The sequence below is a fragment of the Bison bison genome, unplaced genomic scaffold (assembly GCF_000754665.1).
Source record: "Bison bison bison isolate TAMUID 2011002044 unplaced genomic scaffold, Bison_UMD1.0 scf7180017864456, whole genome shotgun sequence".
Classification (NCBI taxonomy): Eukaryota; Metazoa; Chordata; class Mammalia; order Artiodactyla; family Bovidae; genus Bison; species Bison bison.
The window spans coordinates 25,351,689-25,375,497 of NW_011495018.1; the positions used below are offsets into that span (position 1 = coordinate 25,351,689).

The 23,809-nt window shown below is 40.2% G+C and overlaps 1 protein-coding gene across 1 annotated transcript in view; it reads right to left on the reverse strand.

Annotated features, from left to right (window-relative positions):
* Window positions 1–23,809, reverse strand: part of SORCS3 (sortilin-related VPS10 domain containing receptor 3) — a 640,372-nt gene that overhangs the window by 69,893 nt on the left and 546,670 nt on the right. Inside the window, exon 14 of the mRNA XM_010859391.1 lies at window positions 15,882–15,989. Coding sequence (XP_010857693.1) covers window positions 15,882–15,989 — 108 coding nt within the window. The remainder of the gene's footprint in view (window positions 1–15,881; window positions 15,990–23,809) is intronic.

Genomic DNA, 23,809 nt, shown 5'->3' on the forward strand with positions numbered 1-23,809 from the left:
ATTAGGTTGCTTAAATAAAAGACAGAAACACCATGAAATATATAAAACTGAAAGCACAGTTGCTGTAAATAGAAAAGAGAAATAGGCAGAGAAGGTGTTGTCTAGAGAACTCCAGTTATGGCCCAATTTGTCTCAAGGTCTAAAGCATTTCTACATGGAGAATTATCTACCTGTACATATACTATGACAATCTTCATTGGCTTGGCCTCTAGTTGGAAGTCCCTAGGGTAGGAAAATGAACAAACCAAGCTATAAAGTCTTAGTGCTCAAGACTAAAGGTCCTTAGGGATAAACCTTTGGCTGAAACCCTTCACCTGCTAACTGGGGAAACCAAAGCCTAGGTAGTGGTCTGCTCACGAACATAAAGGAGTAGAGTCCAAGTCACCTGAGCCCCAAGTCTTTCTCCTGGCTGACTGTTTTTCATGGAAACCTCTGCATCTTGCAGGATGAGTCATGCAACATCATATATGACAATAGTACCATGAGTAATTGCTGGAGGAACACAGGGTAGGAAGGTGATCACATCCAGAGCTATGGTTGACTAGGGAAGGCTTTAGCCAAGACCCACTTTCCACACTTTGCTGGCTTTTCCTTAAGGCTCTTGTATCTAGAGAGTTCTGGGTTTTCCAAACTCTAGCCTGCAACTCTGGAACTATAAACTGAGCTACTAGATTCTTCTAAGAGAGCATTATCTTTGATGTGCTAAGATGTAGCATTCCTCTGCATAGTCCAACGGATCAAGTGAGTCATCAGAATGACATAGACAATGATGTATCCTGGTCTCTGGGAAATGAGCCCCACTCCAGAGACAGTTTAGCTGCCCTCATCAAGTTCCTACGGTGGGTGAAGGTCAGAGATACTAGGGAGGGTGACGGAATCTAAATTGGACTTCATGGGTGGTCGGCAGGCTAGAAATAAGGCATAAACCTTCAGTTCACAAATGAGGGAGAATCTTTGTAGGTACTAGGGAAGAAGGATGCTCCATTGGTCCAGGCATTGCCGTCACACTGACATGTAGACAAATACGCCCCAAGTCAAAGGTGGGCTTCCCTGGTGGCTCAGCTGGTAAAGAACCCATGTGCAATGCAGGAGACTGGGTTCAATCCCTGGGTTGGGAAGATCCCCTGGAGAATGGAATGGCTACCCACTCCAGTATTCTGGCCTGGAGAATTCCATGGACTGTATCTATGGAGTCACAAAGAGTCAGACACGACCAAACGACTTTGATTTCACTTCAAGTCAAAGGCTCTGCAATGAGTCTGGCTACTTGAAATTTCCCCTATTGACACACTGGATTTATTTCTCATTCTTCTAAGTAAACAATTAAACCAGCTGTGGATTCTGGTGAGTCACACACCATCTTCTATGCCACCTCTGTCCAGGATTCAGAATTAGCCATTGCTAGGAAACCGCAAATCCCAACTCAAACCTTTTACCCTGCCTTGACGCCTTTCACTGGCTGGATGTCATTAATTTGAGAGCAAATTATTAGAAACCTGGAAAACAGTTCTGAAATACCTGTAGATTTATGATGAAGTCATTTCACAAAAGGTCACAGGCAACCCTGCTATAATTAAATCTTTCATTAATTTTTAAAATACACAATAACTTACAAATGAAGCATAAATTAACCAGATGACCTTGAAAAAATTATTTAGAGCACTGCTTCATCCAAAGCCACTATCTAGTAATTTCCTGAATTTTTATTTTACAAATAGGATTTATCTTTTTTCCTTATTGTCTTTGATTAGGTTCTAGTAGCTTTCTTATTATTGGAGAAGGAAATGGCAACCCACTCCAGTGTTCTTGCCTGGAGAATCCCAGGGACTGGGGAGCCTGGTGGGCTGCCATCTATGGGGTCACACAGAGTCGGACACGACTGAAGTGACTTAGCAGCAGCAGCAGCTTTCTTATTTGAAATGACTTAGTACTAATTTACTCAGAGCACTAGTTAGCACTGAGGAGTGATGGTGGGTAGTTAAGACTCTTCCTTTCTTTAGGTCATGACCTCAAAGGCAGAGTAAGTGTGACACAAACAATCACCTACACATGCCTAAATGCAGCCTCTATTCTTTCATTATCTGGAAGCTACTTTTTATTTCATGGGTACATTTTGATAAATGATTTCCATTTTCTCATTATAAAAAGAATGCATTCTCATTATAAAAATTGAAAACTATAAAAATCTATAGATGGGAACATAAAAACCTCACTAGACGTAACCACTTTTAATATTCTGTGATATTCCCTTCCATTCACTGACAGTGTTCTTCTTTCTCAGACTAAGAGATAAGCAATAATCACAGTTCTCAACTAGAGTTAAATTTGGAAATCAGAAGTAATCCTGCAATCTCTCTCTCCCTACCCGCCTTTCTCTCTTTCTATAACACACAGACACATACATACAACCACCACCGCTACCACCACTATCACCACCACCATTAAAAATTTGATTATGGAGAATATTCCATAAATACTAGTGCCGAAATAAGCCTCATACAAATTTGCTTTCTTTAATAGGGTGTAGAAGAGCCTATAGAACATAGCACCTTTCCATCAGCAGAGACCCTGACTATACTGTTTATGCCTTAGCTCAGCTCCTAGAGCAGTGTCTACCTTGTAGTGGGTACTCAGTACATACCACTGAATAAAGAAATAATCAATGTTCTTGTATAGCAACTTGATACAGGTGGATTCCTGTGCCCTTCTTCAGGGGTTCCTACAGAGTTCAGTTCTCTCTGAAAGACCTAGGCTCCCTCACCTCCTTTGCCTCCTGCCTCCATAACCCCTCCTCTCTGCCTCCATTGAGGAAGCTGCCAAGGACCAATTTCAAATCAAAGCAGAAAGAGCAGTGCCCTAGAAAGGTGAGGCTTGGAGGCCAGCAGTTGTTGGTCTCCAGAAATTCAGGCCACATCCTTGACTTTCTGAGTGCTTCCATGCCACCTGATACTCTTCCCATTAGGGAGCAGAGGGATTAGTGGTAAAGGAGGTCAGCAGCTACAGAGGAACTGCACTGAGTAAAAGTGAGACACAAACTAGACCTTAACAGAAATAGACAGAAGATCAGCAGCAAGGACGGAGAAGGCAAAGGCACCCACTCCAGTACTCTTGCCTGGAGAATCCCATGGACAGAGGAGCCTGGTGGGCTGCCATCTGTGGGGTTGCACAGAGTTGGACACGACTGAAGCGACTTAGCAGCAGCAGCAGCAGCAAGGAATCCTGCATGCAAAGCCTGTGTTAGTTACACAATATGATGATGAGTGAGATGGTGAAAACAGGCAGGGATTAAAAGGTTTGAAAATAAGTACCGGGAGAGAAGGGAAGATTGAGAAAGAGACTAAAAGGCTTTGGATCTGAAGAGGCAAAGGAAAGAAAATTGATTTTTAAATGCATTGAAAGAAATCATTCAATGTCCAAACAACTTTGACTCTTTCTCAAAATTTAATAAGCTCCTTCAATGGGCTTGAATGTTTAAAGTCCACAATGTTGGAAGTGTGTTCCATGAACCTGTGAAAGGTAAGTCAGGAGTTGGTGATGAAGGAGAACCTAAGAGATGGAACCAAAAGGGAGAAGATGGATGTTCGAGATGAAATCTTAGAGACGAGGAAATATCTGGGAATCAAATAAGCCATAGAGAACACGGTAAAGAGGGACTGGTTTTCCTTTGTCATTTCTCAGTCTCCTACTTTGTGTCAAATCCTGAACCAAGAAGTAAAAAGAATCAGAAAAAAATTCAGCTCCTATCCTTAAATAGTGTGCAGTTCAGTTCAATAAGAGTATTACTCACTCTTTACATATCTGCTGAGCACAATTATGGACAGGCATCCACATTCAGGGCTGTGGAGGATGACAAATAAGACAGCTGCCAACCTCATGAATCTTTCAGACTAAAAAAGACCTCAGACTATAACTGCAGAGATGACCAATATGTAAAACAGTTAGAACACGGTGAAAAATAAAAGTGACAACACCAATTCACCATGAGCCAGCAATTCCATTTTTAGGTATGCAGCTCAGAGAACTTCTGTGTGTGCATTTGGAGACACATATAAAGGCAGGACAATATTGTCTGCAATAGTGCAAACCAGGAAAAAAACTAAATGTCCATCAGTAGGAGAATGGAGAAATAAACTATGCATATTCATATCACAATAGAAGGCCACAGCATTTATGTGTCTGTATCAGACGGATTTGTCCCAAGACAGGTAATACTCAGTGATAGACACATAGAGGAATAATAGCATTTAGATAATTAGACATTTTTAAAAACAAAAGAATACTACATATATTTCTATGGATAATTAAATATGTACTAAAAGTATCAATACCCTTACTAGAAGGATATACACCAAATTCACAGCAGTGGTTGATTAGTGTAGGAAGCAATGGGAAGGGGTTTGGAAATGGGCAACTCCAAGGAGACCAACTCTACCTAGGATCAGTTTGGTTCAGTCGCTCAGCCATGTCCAACTCTTTGCGACCCCATGGACTGCAGCACGCCCGGCTTCCCTGTCCATCACCAACTCCCGGAGTTTACCCAAACTCATGTCCATCATGTCAGTGATGCCATTCAACCATCTCATCCTCTGTCGTCCCCTTCTCCTCACACCTTCAAACTTTCCCAGCATCATTGTCTTTTCCAATGAGTAGGTTCTTCACATTAGGTGACCAAAGTATTGGTTTCAGCTTCAGCATCAGTCCTTCCAATGAATATTAAGGACTAATTTCCTTTAGGATGGACTGTTGGATCTCCTTGCAGTCCAAGGGACTCTCAAGAGTCTTCTCCAATACCACAGTTCAAAAGCATCAATTCTTCGGCACTCAGCTTTCTTTATAGTCCAACTCTCACATCCATACATGACCACAGGAAAAACCATAGCTTTGACTAGATGGACCTTTGTTGTTAAAGTAATGTCTCTGCTTTGAAATATGCTATCTAGGTTGGTCATAGCTTTTCTTCCAAGGAGCAAGTGTCTATTAATTTCATGGCTGCAGTTACCATCTGCAGTGATTTTGAAGCCCCCCAAAATAAAATCTCTCACTGTTTCCACTGTTTCCCCATCTATTTGCCCTAAGTGATGGGACCGGATGCCATGATCTTAGTTTTCTGGATGTTGAGTTTTAAGCCAACTTTTTCACTCTCTTCTTTCACTTTCATCAAGAAGCATTTTAGTTCTTCTTCACTTTTTGCCATAAGGATGGTGTCATCTGCTCATCTGAGGTCATTGATATTTCTCCCAGCAATCTTGATTCCAGCTTGTGCTTCATTCAGCCCAGCATTTTGCATGATACACTCTGCATATAAGTTAAATAAGCAGGGTAACAATATACAGCCTTGATGTACTCCTTTCCCAGTTTGGAACCAGCCTTATGTTCCATGTCCAATTCTAACTGTTGCTTTTCGACCTGCATACAGATTTCTCAGGAGGCAGGTCAGGTGGTCTGGTATTCCCATCTCTAAGAATTTTCCATAGTTTGTTGTGATCTACAGTCAAAGACTTTGATGTAGTCAATAAGGCAAAAGTAGATGTTTTTCTGGAACTCTCTTGATTTTTGATGATCCAGCAGATGTTGGTAGTTTGATCTCTTGTTCCTCTGCCTTTTCTAAATCCAGCTTGAATATATGGAATTTCACAGTTCACATACTGTTGAAGCCTGGCTTAGAGAATTTTGAGCATTACTTTTCTAGTGTACCTAGAATACCCTGCATATTTATTTTAGAAATATAAAGCTAAAATGGTAACATGTTAGTATTTATTAAATTCCAAGGGGTTGGCACACAAGTGTTCGTAATACTGTTCTTTGTGCTTTACTATATTTTAAAAACTTGCTAAAAAGAACTATTAGGAAAAAAATAAAGGTATAAAATTAAGCATGTAGAGTCGATATTGGGAATCACAAACCCAAAATCATACAGGAGCCAGGGGGTCAACTTAAATGAACAATGAGTAAGCTGATACAGCTGGAGAAGATGTACACATCAGATGAGAGGCGGGCAAGAATCAGCTCAACCAGTGGAAAGTAGGCAGCTTCCACATAGCTCCAGCAGCCTGTAGGATGATGGGCATTTGGGCTCAATGCCACAAGATGCTTCCGATTGAAAATTTTAGTTCCATTAAGAAAAATGTAGACCAAACAATTTATCTTGTGGTCCAAACGCAGAAGCTTAACATAGGAATTTAATGAAAGAAAATAAGAGCTGGAAGAACTGTGGAGGGCTTCCTGAAAGAGGTGAGATTTGTCTGTATGGCTAACATAAGAAATGAAGAAACTTCCTCAATAAGGAAATGAGGAAATCATTTCCAATGATTTGTCAATTCAATATAGTTAGCCCAACATATCTGCCGGTTCCACATCCACGATTTCAACCAACCATGGAACATTAAAAAAAAAAAAATTCCAGAAAGTTCCAAAAAGCAAAACCTGACTTTGCCATACACTGGGAACTATTTATATATATTTTATATTGAATTAAATATTATATAAGTAATCCAGAGATGATTTAAAGTATGTAGAAAGATATTATACAAATACTATGTCATTATATATAAGGGATTTGAGCATCTGTGAATTTTTGGTACCCACTATGGTAAGCAGTGTCCTGGAACCAATCACAGTGGATACCAAGAGATCACTTCCTTCATAAGCAACTAAAATAGTTTATGGATAGGGGAAGCTTGTGTAAATCATTTCAAAAATTCAATATTTGTAACAATAGCCACAAAAGATTAAACTGCATGTACCCTCTTGTTCAGAGTCAACAAACTATAGCCAATGGGACAAATCTGGCCCAATGCCTCTTCTGGATGGCCTATAAGCAAACAACAATTTTTTATTTTAAATGGTTGGAGGGGAAGGCAAATGAAGAATCACATTTTATACCACGTGAAAATTGTATGAAATTCAAAGTTGAGCATCTATAATTGAATTTTCATTGGAAGACACTGCATGCTGTCTTCCATATCGCATATCCATTCACTGCATATTGTCTGTGGTGGCTTTCACACTGGACCAGGAGAACCAAGCAGATGCAGGAAAGTCCCTGCAAACTCTAAAATCTTTACACGGAGAGTCTGCTCACCTCTCTCCTAGTTGGCTAAAGTTCTTCCTGCAGGTGGCCCATATCTTGATCATTAGACTATGGAGACTGAAAGCATCTCAAATGTCACTCAATGTTAGTTATTTCACTTAATTCTCACATTCACACGTGGAACCCAAAGCTAAGAAAGGTAAGTAAGACATTTAAGATCAGAGGGATGGTAAGTGGCGGTCTGAGACCTGTCCCTGGAGTATGACTCTACAAAATCTATGCTCTCAGTCACCACTCATCCCACGCAGCAATCTACTGGTCCACATAAGCCTTTTCTTTCCAGACTACTGCCAGCTTCCAGTATCTCCCAAAGGGCTTTGGAATCATCCAAAGCCCTTTGGAGTATCATCCAAAGCCCCTATGTCGGCGTGAATTCTGCTTTCATACTCCTTGGCTCTTACTCAGCAGGCCTCTGAATGGATGGCAAGTCTGGTGACAACCTGAAGGATCTGAATCCAGCAACCAGCCTGAGAGGCGATGATTTAAGAGTTCCACTGGATTTGCTGATTACTCGAATGACTTACTTCAGGCAAAGTAAAATCAGATTCTTCCAGCAAACAACAGAGAATTGAAAAACAGATCAATGGAAGCAGTGCTGGTTAATTTCCAATGACTTTATCGGATGCAGTCACTAGAGGCTAAACAATACATTTAAGCTCAGGGCTGGGTCTCTGTGTTCACCAGGGCTGTATTTGAGAACATGTTTCTTGCTAAGCATGCAGTCACAGTTTCTTAAGTAGAAAGAAGGTCTTTGCTTTTTTTTTTTCTTTAAAACCTCTGCAGCTTTGGGGTTTGCATAATTTTCTACAAAAATGTTATCTCTTCCCCTTCACTTCAGCTATTAGTTCTGCTGGTGGAACAATGGATCAGAGATTTATGCCAATTAGAAATGGATTTATACAGGGACTCAGCGAGACAATTGGCCCTAGACAATTTGCTGAGAGCATCTCTGGCCCTTCCCATTTCTTGCTTTCCCCTCTTCAGGCCAAACAAGTTCCTATTGCTCCGTGTTTGCTCATACTCTCCCCGCACCTGGATATCTTTGCTCCTCCCTCTCCGCAGAGATACAAAGCCGTATCTATTCTATTTTAATCACTTCTTTGATATTTAATGGCAACTGCAAGTTGTCCCAACCCTTTACCATTTACTTGTTTTCTAGTTTTCATGTGTTTGTCATATTTTTTCAGATAGGTTGTGTTTGAATAGGTCTGTTGTGACTTCGTATCTGGCAGCACAGTGGCTAAAATTCTTGGTGAATAACATCCCTGCCCTTCTTGTCCCAAACACCGTGATCCTTTAGTGAACAATCCTTGGAGAACTCTAGTACCTTTCTTCAAATTTCAGTTCTGAGCCTAAAGTTTGAAACTCACCTTCCTTGCTCTGCTTTCCTCTTACTGAATGTATGAGCTGAGCACTTAATTTCTCTGAGCTTCAGTGTTTTCCCTTGCCCAAGGACAATAATCCAATCTACCTGGTGGGATTACTGTGAGACGTCAGTGAAATCAAGTTTGAGGGAGAGTTCAGCATGACAACTAACACAAAAGGAAGGAGTAGAGCAGATGCCAGCTGGCTGACACTTGCTCCTCCAAGGGAGTATCTGCTTTCTTCCAAGGAAGCTGAACCCCTCCCTTTGGGGATTTCTTTTCCTGTGACAGGCTACCAGGTTCTCCTTGGCCCCTGTAAAGGATCAACTAAATCACAACCAATTGGTTAAAATATTTCATATCAAAAAAGAATTTCAAATGTTGCTTTGAGACTGCAGAATCTGATGCCACATCTGAGCCAAGCAAAAAAGAGCTCTCCTTAAAGCACTAATTTTGGGGCCAATAGGAGAAGGCAATGGCAACCCACTCCGGTACTCTTGCCTGGAAACTCCCATGGACAGAGGAGCCTAGGCTGCAGTCTGTGGGGTCTCGAAGAGTCAGACACGACTGAGTGACTTCACTTTCACTTTTCACTTTCATGCATTGGAGAAGGAAATGGCAACCCACTCCAGTGTTCTTGCCTGGAGAATCCCAGGGATGGGGGAGCCTGGTGGGCTGCTGTCTATGGGATCGCACAGAGTCGGACACGACTGAAGTGACTTAGCAGCAGCAGCGATCCAAAGAGAAGTCAATGGCAACCCACTCCAGTGTTCTTGCCTGGAGAATCCCAGGGATGGGGGAGCCTGGTGGGCTGCCGTCTATGGGGTCGCACAGAGTCGGACATGACTGAAGTGACTTAGCAGCAGCAGCGAACCAAAGAAACGCAAGTGCTCTAACAGCCAGGGCCATCTCTTTGACTGGAAAGCCTCTGCCTGAGATGGCAATAGGCCCTCCAGCTTGTCAATCACCCAGCGCCGTTCTCAGCCTTAAGTAATAGGAATGGTCACATTTCATTATGAATTAGACTAGACTAGATGGTTCCTGTCAAGGTTACCTGGGGAATGTTGAAATAATAACCTTTGAAGAGACAGTGGGAAAAAGAGCAATAAAAGCAAGCAAACCCCATGCCTGCAAGCTGGGGACTGTCTCCTCCACACAAATTCCTCTATAAAACCACGGTGTTAGAGGGTTGCCTGTTCCTTAGCTTTGGCTTCTGGTAGAAGTGGAAGCTGAAAAGAGTCTGTGGATGGCGGAGGAAATAAGAAATTCCTGGGATGTTCCTTATTTTCTAACTGCCCTTCTGTGCCCACTGCCATTCTACCCCCTGCTTCATCATCACACATTTGCACAGAGACATGCACCGCTCAGATTCCTCCCCAACTCCAGGCTCCCATAATTTGCAACTCCTGGATTCTGATCACATAGAGCACTTCAGAATATCTGGGGTCTATAACATTCATTTCTGCATTCAATCAATCAGTACATATATATGGTTAAATCCTCAGTGCTAGTACAAAACTGATGCAAATGGTAGTCAAAGAAGAAGGTACACAGAGATCTTCCCTCAAGGGAACTTAAAATCTGTGTGTGTGTGCACTTGTGTGCATGTTTGCCTGTGTGTGTGTTTACATGTACACACATATCTCTGTATCTTAAGGGTAGATGAAGAGGCAGGGGAAGCTACTAAACCAACTGCCACTTTTGTTAATATGCATTGCCTAAAGTGTTGTGAAGCAAAAAATATATGAGGTAGGACTACATATAACATGGAGCCCCAACCTTTTCTGGTGGGCTAAAGGAAGATGTGCCAGAAAAGCTAATACATAAGCTGAGACCTGAAAGATACTTAATTAGAAGTTTGGTTATTCAAGTGGGGAAGACAGGTATATTCCAGATGGATACACAGATAAAGACCCCGGGGCAGGAAGGTACCAGTGAATCAGAGAAGGGAGGTTAGAGCATGGGGGCCAGAAATGAGTTCTAGATATGGACTCAGTGAAGGTATTTGTAGACCATTCGATGAGTTTAGACTTTATCTGAAAGGCAATGGAAAGCCTTCCACTTTGGAGAAGAGTTTTGAAGAAGGGTTTTGAGAAGAGGAGTGATGTTTCCATGTTTTCAATTTCAAGAACACTCTGAATATAAGTCAAATTCCTAAATATAACCTAAGACCCTTCATTGGTTCTACTGCTTAATATCACGTAACCTCAGGCATATGCTCCCATCGTTCTTTCCTTTTTTTTGAAGTCACTCATTCTTTCAACCAATAATTACTGATTTCTACTATGCATCTACTCCCATTTTAGGTGCTGCAGTTACAGTACTCAGCAAAACTATTAAAAATGTGTGCTTTCTTTGAACTTACATTCTATTACCTATAAATCAGTTTTCTACTGGTGAACTGCTATTGAAAATTCCAGACTGAATCAGTTGTCACCTTTCATATATGTGAAGTTTTTACTTTCTTCTACTTATATCCTGGCTTTCTAACTAGGATTTCCTAAAGATTGTGTATCTCATTTCCCCCCACACCAATACACTGGACTGAGAGCTCCTCAAAGGTAGAAAGAGTTATATTTACCTCTTTAATACCCCTTGCTGCTGCTGTTGCTAAGTCGCTTCAGTCGTGTCCAACTCTGTGTGACCCCATAGATGGCAGCCCACCAGGCTCCCCCGTCCCTGGGATTCTCCAGGCAAGAATACTGGAGTGGGTTGCCATTTCCTTCTCCAATGCATGAAAGTGAAAAGTGAAAGTGAAGTCACTCAGTTGTGTCCGACCCCTTAAAAGAGTCTAAAATATATTAGAATCTCATTAAATGTTTTTGAATTAATTAACTATGTAGTAGTCAGGGCTCTCTAGAGAAACAGAGTGAATAGGCAATAGCAATAGAAAATGACACAGAGATAGGGATGGGAAAGAGAGAGAGAGACTTACTATATGGAACTGGCTCATACAGTTATGGAGGCTGGCATGTCCCAAGACCTGCAGAGTGGTTTAGCAAGCTGGAGAGACAGGAGGGGCCAGTGGTGGAATCCCAAGCTTGAATCTCAGGAAAAGTGGAAGTTTCAGTTGTAATCAAAGGCAAGAAAAAGCCATGTCCCATTTCAAATGCAGCCAGGCAAGAAGTCTTCATTCTCTCTTGCCCAGGGAAGAGTTAGCCTTTTAGTTCCTTTTAGTTCTATCTAGATTTTCAACTGATTGGATAAGTTCCACCACATTAGGGAGAATGATCTGTTTTACTGGGTCTACTGATTTACATGCTAATCTTACCCAAAAACACCTTCACAGAAGCATCCAAAATAATGTCTGACCAAGTATCTAGGTACCTCATGACCTAGTCAAGTTGACACATAACATTAACCATCACAAACTTATAAATATTTAAATGAATGTAACAGGATAAGGCAATAAAACCTCAGTGTGAATGAGTTTGCTTTTACTTCTGCCTGACTCTGGTTGAGTATCAGAGTCAGGGTTAAACAGAAAGAGGAAAGATACAGAATTCAAATAACCAACATCATTATTTGAATTACATCATTAGTAAGCTTCTGTTTAAACGGCAAGGTTAAGTAATCTTATCCCCAAATGAATTTCCTGTCCTTGAAATTCATAAGGGATATATAAAATTTTTTGAACTCCTGCTTCAGTCTCTGCATGGCCATTCCTTGAAGAAAAGCAGTGGTCATCCTAGTGGGTCACTTGGTTTTAAAGTCCTTTTTAAACCTAAAATCGAGACAGAAATTGCCTCTTGGCAATCATTCCAGAGACTACCCTTCTGCTATCTAAAGGGCCCTGGGTCATTTTCATACTACAGAAACTTTGATTTAATGAAAACTTAAAAATAGGAAGCTTGAATTGTTTATAGTCAGTTGGGTGTTTGCTTCCAAAACTCATCTTTATTCCATTAAAGACAAACACCTGCCTGTCTCAAATCCCATATAAGAAACTTATGCACTATTCTAGTTCCTTTTCTGCTTACTAACCATTTAAAAGATCTTGATAAGCAAGGTAGAAGGGGGACAAACTCTACCACACTCCTTGGAGTCTTATTGGGGAGGAAAGGAAAACAGAAGGGCTATATTGTCTTTCAGTAAATGGTTTAGCCCTGAGATCAACCTCCTTCACATCCATGTGACCAACTAAACCCCATCTGAAGTTAAGAAAAAAAAAAGTATTACCGTTTATGATTAGATAAATACAGAATTTAACTATGGCCTTAAACTCACTGGGAAGTGCCAGGTCATGTACAGATTGGTGTATAAGCACTATTATTCAAAGTAACACCCAAGAGAAGCATGAGATGAGTTCAGAGTGGCCACATAGGGGAGCATGCAGGATATATCACATAAAGAGATGAGAACACAGAATAAAAGGAGGACTGGTGTACCTCTTTGCTACATAAACAGGGAAAAGCTAACCTTAGGACCACTTGTATTGTCACTGCCCGATCTCCTAGAGCTGTATCAATTTTCTAGGGCTTGTCATCAGATCTGAAAAGCCACATTTGGCTTGATAAATTCAAAGCAGATTGCACAATCTTCTTGAGTGTAAGTACCGTTGCCTTATAGAGCTTGGAACTCATAACTTAAAACTCCTTAGTGGTTGTATTACAGGACGTTCTAGAAAGAAAGGCATTCTTTTCATAGCTAGTGACAAAGTATGGGAAATAATTTGCAAAAGTCAGCTTACAAAAGAAAAGAAGGTGATATTCCTAGTATTCTGTGATATGCTTCCTGGAGTTCCTACAAAAATATTTTAATCTCTCGGCAGAGTATTCTGCATAACATGACAGAGTCATTTGCGCCATGTTTATTTAATGCACAGGTATGCGAAGTCCACAAGGACAGGGGTTTCTTCTTGATTTGCTCATCAATAAGAGTATCTGGCAAAAAGGTACCACTTGTTTTTTAGTAGTATAACCTTATAAAAGTTCTGCCACAATCCTAGATCCTTGGAATTTCTCTCTCATTTGCGTGTCTCTGTTGTCTAAATCTCTCCATATATACATGTGTATCTATGTGTACCTGTATATGTCTGCATGTCTATATACAAAAATACCTGCACATACATATTCACTATACAAATATATCTACATATTTCTCAAATCATTTATATTTTAGACATAAAATTTGTATTATGATAGTGTCTTTGAATATTTAGTCCTTGTGTATTAACCAAATGATGAAGCTTTAGATGCTAAGCATTGCTGCTGCTGCTAAGTCGCTTCAGTCGTGTCTGACTCTGTGCGACCCCAGAAATGGCAGCCCACCAGGCTCCCCCATCCCTGGGATTCTCCAGGCAAGAACACTGGAGTGGGTTGCCATTTCCTTCTCCAATGCATGAAAGTGAAAAGTGAAAGGGAAGTCACTCAGTTGTGTCCGACTCCTAGCGACCCCATGGACTGCAGCCTACCAGGCTCCTCCATCCATGGGATTTTCCAGGCAGGAGTACTGGAGTGGGGTGCCATTGCCTTCTCCACAATGGCTAAGCATTAATAACATCTATATCTTAAATATTGTCTATGGCTTGAACAGCTAAACTTGCATACAATATTGTTAACTCTTAATTAATCAAGTGACTCACCAGCTTACCCACACAGTTCACTTGTTATCATAGAAACTTTAATCAGAAATTTAGATGGTAAGATATCTGTTTTAGAGGATATTTTAGGAGAATGAAAAGAAATTGCTGGAAAAATTCAAATTAAAGCTGTACTTCCTGAGTAACAAATTCTACAGGAAATCCTCAAACTGTACAACAGAATTGTCTAGAGAAGTCCTGTCATGGCAAAGGTTTGCACCTAAGGACGCCAGTTACAAACGAAATCCACCCACTGGGAAGATTTATAGTAGTTCCTCATAGGGTTTGACATCATGTCTTTCACTTTCCAACCATAGAGTCTATGTGCCAAACACAAACAACATGCTCAAAAATGAGTGTTAAAAGGCTTTAAAAGGCACGTTGCACAAACCCTTGAAGTTTGAGAGAAGTCTGTACAGGCAATTTGGAAAATTCAGAGAAAGTTAATTTAAAATCGCTCGTTGCTGCATTTGTTCCAAATAATTTTAAAGACATACTGTGGAGCCAAATTTTCTGTTATAAACACTTTTTAAATAATGAGGACATTGAGAATCCTATAAGACTCTTGCTGTAGACAAGAAACCCCTTTGTAGTGTTTCTGCTGAATTTCTTAGGACTGGACTTTTGTCCATTTGTTTTGTTTGCTTGTTTTCCCCAATTTGTGCACCATTTTCCATCATGGCTGGGTTCTTTCTGTATTTCTGAAAGCTCAGAGAAGTGGCTGGACAACTCTCTGGATATGAGGATGGAAGTGGAGGTGAGGAACATGGTAAAAGTGGTCCAGTCTGGGGCTAGATTATAACATTTGATCAAAACTGCATATCCACAGTTATAAATAATTTTTTAACGTCACTCTGGGGGAAAAGTAAAGCATAGGAATTAGCCACTTGCCTCCTCCTCAAAGCTCATCGGTCTCTTTGGGAAGACTGATTCTAGCTTAAAGAAATTAATGAACACAAAGGTTCAAAGAACAGCAGTCTCTCTTACAGTAAAAAGACAACCTTCCCCCAAACCAGTCCAGCAGCATTCTGTAAGCCTTTCTGTGACAACTCCACAGTACAGCAAATTCCCCTTAATCTTGCTCAGAAGACTCCCTTCATTCTGTCCAGTGAATAATTAAAGTGTGAAGTATTCCAGTCTCGGGACCGGGGAAGATGAGGTGAGGTGTGGTTTGGTATTACTGGTGAAGTATTAACATAACTATTCCCCCACACTCCTCTATTTACACAAGTGCACACACACACACACATGGGTCATCCATTTTTTGAGAATTAGATTTTGATATATTTTTAGAAAACATCAAGTTATCTTCTTTAATATTCAGAAAGTACTCAGGGGCTTTATCTAGCTTTCAGATATATATCCCCACCATCTATTCTCACTGTAAAGGACTACGGAAAACTTTTCACAGCAAATGAATCTGAAGTGGAACAACAGTAACTCTGTGTATGTGTCTCACAGACTCCAGGCGGTTCCCTTTAAACATCCCCTGTTTTCAGTAAGTTGGCTGTTTTATCCCCTGTCCCCATCCTTACTCCTTTACTGGGCTGTTTTGGAAAGAGAAAACACATCTGAAGCCTTAAGTTTTCTGTTTGCTTGGGTTTTGGATAAATTTGTTACAATACTGTAATTCTATGAGAAACCTTAACTTTTCTGTTAGAAGCCCAGCTTCTGTAATCCCATCAGTAGCCATTTGAATTGGTGGCTGTGAGCATCTTACAGATGAGGAAACTTTGGCCCAGACACTGAAATGCTTCAGTGTAAGCCTCCCTGGGGAAAACCCACGGCCTCCGTGGAAGCAGAAACCAAGCCCCTGGATTCCTCTCAGCCACAAAGAAGTACTCACGTCATAATCTGGGTCTCCACGCCTGCCTCCACCAGGGCCCCATCCACAAAGAGAGGAACCGAAGTGAAACCATACTTGTCCCAGGAGTGGCCCTCGTCAAAACTCACCCTGGGTTGGAAACAAGAACATGGAAGAGACAGCTGAAGAGAAAACCACACTCTTTCACAACTGTTTTTCAGGTTATTAAATTCTCCTCTTATCTCATTTTATGGCAGTCTGGATTATCAATAGGCATTAATCTTCAACATCTCTCTATATTATTATGAGATTTGATAAAAATGGCATTTCCTGGCTCAAGCAGAGACAGCCCCAAGAAATGCAAAAAAAAAAAATATTTCAACATCTTAGAACTGGGGAAGAAAAAAAAACAAGCCAGGCAGGAGGGCTTAGTGGATGAGGTGTCACATCTCAAGTACTCAGAATGAAACCTGAGGTTCAGTTACAGCACAATCAATTCAGTCTCTGGACTTTTGGACACAGATAAATTGAGTAGTGTGGGGTGTACCCTATGGGAAGGGAGGTGTGTGTCTTTCAGATCAAAAATAGCAATTTCCTATTTGTTCAGAATGGATGAAGTATCATTTTCCCTCCCTGATGCCACTTTAAGGGGCTTTTAGGAACAAGTACTGAGTACCTGAGACGTTCTGGGCAACACTGTTCCGTCTTTAGACCAGCGAGAAGAGGAAGGCCTGGCCCTTTGTGGACACAGCATCTGAAACTCTTTAAAAGGATGCTGCTTAGTGAACAAGAGTTGAGTAATCTTGAGCGGTCAATTCCTTAATAATATCCCTTTCTTGATATTATGGAGTTCCCAACTGTTGCTTGATTTAACCAGAGGACAGAGTTCAAAGACCATCTTCTCTGAGAAAATTTTCTCAACGCTCCTCCTTCCCAAAAGCAGCTTTACTTGCTTCATTTTCTGCGATCCTTTTTCCTGGTTAGTTCTTAATTCTTCTCTGACTCCACAACACACAGTTCTCCGAGTTCAAATGTAGAAACTCTATTTTCCTACAACATTTATGTCTTTCCCTATCATAGTGCTGAGTGATGAATTCTTAACTTACCTGAAATCCCTCTGTTCAACATTATAATCGTGTGAATTCAGGGGTCACATAGGTTATGTTCATTGTCTGACCACCCCCGCCCCGCCACCCACTTGATATCACACCTTTATTATAATGCTTCTTACCTGATATTACATACAGTTTTAAAACATATGTCTGACTCTCTCAATGAACTATAATCTTTTTGAGGTCAAAGACCATACTATTCATTTTTGCATTCCTAGCAATTAGCAGAAACATTGGCACATGGTACTATATAAATGTTAAATGAATATATAAATTTTTAAAAAAAGGAATGATTAAGAAAACTCTTCTAATCTATCCAGGCACTTTTCAAGCATGATTTATGCTAACATCCATGAACTAGATACAAATCTCTGTCCCCATTACTAGTCAACCTACTCAGTCCAGTCTCTGCAAATATGTCTCTATCTTATCCTCTCTCCCCAAATAAACTGATCTTAAAAATAAGAAAGTCAATCTCTTTACTCAGCTAGAAAAACTAGTCTGTCATGAAACAAGTTTTATATTTCTGGTATACCTAGACCTGCTTTTATAAACAAAATCAGACAGTGGACATAAAAATGTTTCAGTTCAGTTGCTCAGTTGTGTCCAACTATTTGCGGCCCCATAGACTGCAGCATGCCAGGCTTGCCTGTCTATCACCAATTCCTGCAGCTTGCGCAAACTCATGTCCATCGAATTGGTGATGTCATCCAGCCATGTCATCCTCTATCATTCCTAAATTATCAGCATCAGTCTTGACTTTTATTTTCTCTTAAACAACTTTACTGAGATATCTTTGACATTAAAAAAATTGTACATATTTAAAGTGTAAAATGATACTTTGATAGATAGAGATATAGTGAAAGGTTGGTCATAATGAAGCTGATCTCTCAGAGGGTGGGAGTGGAGAATGGGCGGAAGTGGAGAATGGGCAGGAGGGAGAAATGGTCAAAGGTACAAAGTTTCAGTTATGCAAGATGAATGAGTTCTTGGAGATCTAATGTACAGCATGATGATGACAGTTAATCTTATTTCGACTTTTACGGACTTGGCTTATTTTTTTAATAGGCTGAGGCTAAATAATCATTGATGTGGAACCAGAGGAAGTTGGGCAAATCTGAACTGCTTCTCATGGAAATGAGTTTCTCATTTTAAAAGTGAAAGTGAGAGTATAATTAGGAATGGGTTTACCTTTCCTGCCACGTATCCTCTTGGTTTGATTCCTAATGAATCACAGGTGCTTCAAAATATGTCATGGCGGCTAACTAGTTAACTCTGTCTGATAAGTACAGGAGGTTAAAAAAAAATGTATTTCTTTAGCTCCTGGTTTATTTTGACAACTTTGGATTGATTATTGTCTTGATAGGAAGAAGTCAAAGTGGTTATTAAAGGCCTCTGTCCTGGTCTCATTCTCAGTTTCCTTAATGGTGAAGGTCAGCAGAAAAAAACTGCAGTGAGTGCCACCAGCATCCCAGGGAAGGAGGAGCCTTCACATCACTGCCATTAATAGGGCAGAGGACAGCCGTCTTTACTTTATACATGAAGATAAGATACCACAAAGTAGAAACAGAGGGACCATTCACAGCCTTCTGAGCTCTGAGTTCTGAGATGGAAGTTCCAAAGAAAAACTGAGCCCAAGGTGGAGAAATTGGTTGCTGGAAAATAAAAGCATGCTGAATGAACTGAATCTACATGAAGGAGCAAAAGCATGGATTAAATGGAAGGATAGGATCAGCCAAAAAAACTAGGAAATGCCAACATCCAAGTGGGAAGACTAACACAGACAATAACCAAAGTCTACAGATGATATAAAATGAGCACAAACAAGGAGACAATCTCCAGAGCCAGGCTGAGGGATGAATGCTGGGACTATAATTTATGGTCTGTGTTATCACTAGGAAGCCCAAGTTTGTGCCATTCAAGTGACTTTCTGAGGTCAGTAATTTCCAGCACCCAAATTTCTCAAACTGAGATAATTATTAAAACCAAAACTCCTAAAGAAAATCCACAAAATACAACATTATAAAAGTTAATCTCTTGAGTATCAGAAATTTGGGTCTGCCATTTGTGAGAGCTACTCTTTCAGATAACTAGGAGCTTTTAATGTTCTGAAGTAACAGTACTGAATGGTAACCCCACGGGACCCACCTTCTCCTTCCCAATTCATAGCTCATTAATGGGCAAGACAAAGGAACTGGGAATTCCTTTAGGCCTACAGGTGACGCAGAAATGATAAGATCACCAGTACCAGGGAGATAGGAGTAAAGTTAACCATTGACCTCTAAATAGTGACAAGGCAGGACCATAAAACATAGAATTCACCTATAAATATTTAATTATGTGCCTGGTCTGGCAGTAGCCTATGTGTAGGGATACAGCAGTGAACAAGAAACGCCCTAGTTTCACTGGGATCATATTCTAGTTTGAGGAGACAAACAACATGTAGATAAATGGGCTAAAAATATATGTTAAAAATAAGTGTCATGAAGGCAGTAAAAATAGAGTGATATGATAGAGAGTAAAGCTACTTTGCATTGAAAATTTAAGAAAGTCCTCTCTGAGGAGGTGACATTTAAACTGAGATCTGAATGATAATAAGGAATTTACTATGCAAAGATCAAGGTGAGAGCCATTCTGGAGGGCAGATCTGGCGTGAAATGAAGAATAGAAGGCCAGTAGGTGGTTGTAGATTAGTGGAAGAGGGATTTACAGGAGGAAACAGAGTCAAGAAAATAAGGCTGGGGCAAATTACAAATGACTTTGCTTTCAAATTGAAATGAGAGAGAGAGGATCTGATTTAACCACTACAAGATAACTTTTATTCTTTGTGGTGAGTGGACTGTCAGGGCCCAAACAGGATGTAGGGAAATGAATCAGCGTGTGTTGGTGGGGTGGGGGTGGCGGGGAGGTGTTGGGGGTAAGGGGAGGTCGGGTAATTGTAAGAGACCAAGTAAGAGAAGGGGCTTGGACAGAGGTTATAATAGTGGATATAGAAAGAGATGGAGAGATTGAGGCTATTCTTACAGGTAAAGTCAATAAGACTTTTAGGATATTTTTACAGATAAAATCAATAGGCTTTTACTTGAACAAAAAGAAATCACAGACAACATGAATTTGGGGAGTTAAGCAACTGAGGTAGGGAAATGGGAAGAATAGGAGAAGCAAAGCTTTCTGTTGTTTTGTTTGGAGCCTAGCTCAGTCCACCTAGGCTGAGATGTGCTTTGGATTTCCATGCTGTAACAGTGTCAAGAAGTCCTTTGGATGGATGCATCCAGATTTATGGAGAGAGATCAAAGCCAGGGATGTAGAATTGGCTGTCACTTATAAGATAGGACCAACTTAAAGCAGAATACTTTATTTAAAAAAAAAAAAAAAGCAAAGATTGCCATAGCCAGAGAAAGGAAAAACAATAACTCTCAGGAGAAGCGCAAGCTGGAAAAAAAAAAAAAAACTTAGGTGATTGTCAGTCACAAGATAAATATTTTCCAGCAAGGTCACTTTTGTGATAATCAAGTCATTGTGAGTCTAGGGTGTGTTACAGACAGCTAGCATATGCAAGAGAAGAAATTATCCTTTCACCAGATCCTAAACACCATGTTCAGTTTCAATCATTGTAGAAAACTGAAAATCAATGTGATTAAAATTAAGAAACAGTTGTTCTAGAAACAGGTTCTATGAATTGAATCAAGCTTAAGGGAAAGAAGAATAAGAGCTGAATAATTTACCATCGCCTTTTAACTTTCTATGTAAGAAAGATCCAAATAGTTCAGCACACAAAAATAATTGTTGCCTACAGAAAAGGGGTAATGTCTGTGAATGAAATTAGAATGTGGATAGATGTGTGAAAATATCAGTTTAAAAACAGATAGAATAAGGTAGAAAAGATTTGTATTCTCATAATTGTTCTAAAAAAGAAAGTCAAATATTTGAACAACAAATGAGCATTCTGTCTTGTCCTTTGGCATATCCCAATCCCTACACTAATACTGGAGAAACAGTATAGGCTCAGTGAATATGTGAGAAATAAATGAACAAAGGCATGGAATCAGTCTTGAATTGCATATCTGATCACTTTCCACACCTTAGAAAGCCTAGACCGAGCCATCTCTTTAGGGCCTTTCCAAGTGTAGGACTCTAAAATTCACACCCATTTCTGGAACAGATTTACTCTGCATAGGTCTGGGCAGCAGAACAAGGACTGGCAGACAGAAATTGCAAGTAGATTCATTATTGTTCACCACAAAGCTAACTTTCTAATAACTAAAGCTGATGTACAACACGGGAATCCATCTGTAAATTGGTCAGCTCTGTGCTGTCCTGGTAAGGTGGGTGTCTCAAGAGTTGTCAGAGAGGTATCTGCTGTACTGTCTCCTCAAGACCCTTCCTAATTCCATGCATTGATGACTTTATCATACTGAGATGAGAGCCACTAAAAGAAATGAAATCTTTCAACAACAATCAGACTCCTCCCCTGAATACTCTAGCACAGGAATAGAGTTAAAATGGTCATCGATGATCAATGTTCCTCCCTTCGGTTAGGTGTATTGCTCCATTTTACATTATCCCAAATGCACAAGGTGATGGCAATGAAGCTACATGGAAGTCCTTAAGAACAGCACATGCACTTTCACTTCTCAGAGGCACATACTGGTTGCAACTATTGTTTTCATGGGAATGTTTCTCTGAACAAAAACGCCAGTGCTCATAACCACTTACAGAAGAGCAAAGGAACACAAATGGCCAGGTGATGTTTTGTTTTCAGTTTCCAAGAACATTCCATTGAAAGGAGACACTGACAGTTTGTCAGGGCTAAGCAAACAGTGGGATCCCTGTCTACTCGCTGATGAGTAACTCTATTATAAGTTTTCATTAGAGCATTGCATTCCACAGGGCTCCATTGTTCATTTCACTCTAATGCTTCTAAGGTACAAAGGTAATACTAATAATACTGGATGGAGGGCTTACCTGAAATAGCACTTAAATTCTAATCTCAATGGATCTAAGTGTACACAGTCACAAATGGATGGGTTCATTTGTATGCTGTTTTGTCTCCATGCATATCTAGCTACCTATCATTTCAATTTATAGGAAACAGCATGCCTTGTTAGCTGAGCTAAAGTTTCCCCAGCTCTTCAATTATGGTTCCAATTTTTTCTGAAAGGTGATACAGCTATTATTTAAATTCAAGAGCCACTATACAGGAGAGTGGGTAGGCCAATGTCTTTTTCTTATGCAAATATATATACATCTGTGTGTGCTGCCAAAATAATGTCAGTCTGAGACCTACTACAGAAAAGAACAATGAACTGATTACTTAACCTTTCTTCCACTTAAAATAAGCTATTTGTTTACCTTGAAGGTTGTAACTTAATTAGAAGCTACTGGTGATGAAGAAATTGCATTTGAGTTTCACAAACTTGCAACTCATAAGCCAGCCAGAGACAAAGTCAAGAAGTTTATAAGGAAATATTGACGATAATGATAAGGTCAGGCCCTTACAAAACACTCACTCAGCTTTGAAAGAGGAGTGCAAAGAATTCGTGAATGAGTTACACTCAGGAGCTGGCATTTAACCAGTGCAGGGACTATTTCAGAGAAGGGCATTCATTAGTAGACAGTAAGCAGACACCACGGGTGGTAACTAACTCGAGGGAAATATTTGTAGCATTTACGACAGTATCAACATCCACTAAATGGAAAAAATTTTGTTCCAAGAGCTTAGTTTGAACAATCATCTTTAATCTTTTATAAATTGAAGTGAACAAGGTGAACAAATTGGGGTAATATTATCGTTATTATTATAAGAGAAAATTCAATAGGAATGTAGCTATTTTTTTTCTGAGCTCTATAAATATTTATTTTCCCAACAACAAAAAAATATTTCATGGAATAGGGAACTATCAAACTTTGTATTAATGAACTTGAGAAGCAACATTTGATCCTATTACATTTTCCTGAGTGAATATTAAATAATTTTCCCAAGTTGGATAGCAATGCTTAGAATACAATGATAAGGGCTAAGAGATGTTACTTTTCTTGGTTAAAAAAAATAATGAACTTATGAGTCAAGCCGTCCTCTCTAGAAGTGTGAGCCCTACTCAGTTCTCAACAGAGAGAGCTCGTCCTACTACAGAGAGAGAGGTCTTGGTACTAGAAGGAATTACCTACGGATTCAACCCAAATGCCTGAACTTGTGTTTTAGTTCTTCTGAATCCTACCCATCCTTACTTACTCACTTTCTTGATTCCAACCAAATACAGTCTTCAGAGCACTCCCTACGTCTCCTGAATTCCAGGCTTGGTCAGAGTTTTCTCATCCCTTGGCTTTCCTCCCATCACTTCTACTCCTGCTCCTGGCATCCTTTCTTCAAGGATCAGCCCTCATGCCACCTATGGTATGAAGACCCCCACCCCTGCTCACACACTGGGGGTGTGGAGGCTCCATCCAGCCTCAGGATTCCAGCAATGCAGAGTCAGCATCCTTGTCCAGGCATTGCTTAGATTTCTGATGATATGTGGACGATCTAAACTCCTTACCTTGATTATGATCTCCCAGAGGACAGAGACCATGTAATAACACTCTGTGTACTTATTAAAGTATCTGGAAAATGAGCAGGTAAAAGAGAAGCATATTGGTGATAGAAACCCAACTTGGTGCTTCCAGGTACTAGCTGTGTAGCTGAGTAATGTATTTAATTTAATACTATTCCTTATACCTCCTCATCTAAACCATCTGGTCTACTACTGTTACCTAGGAGTTGGATGATGTAATGTACATTAAATGAAGGGCTGGATAAAGAAATGGATGAAGAAAGGGGTATAAAACCATGCATAGCAACTTGTCCCAATATTTTCCACT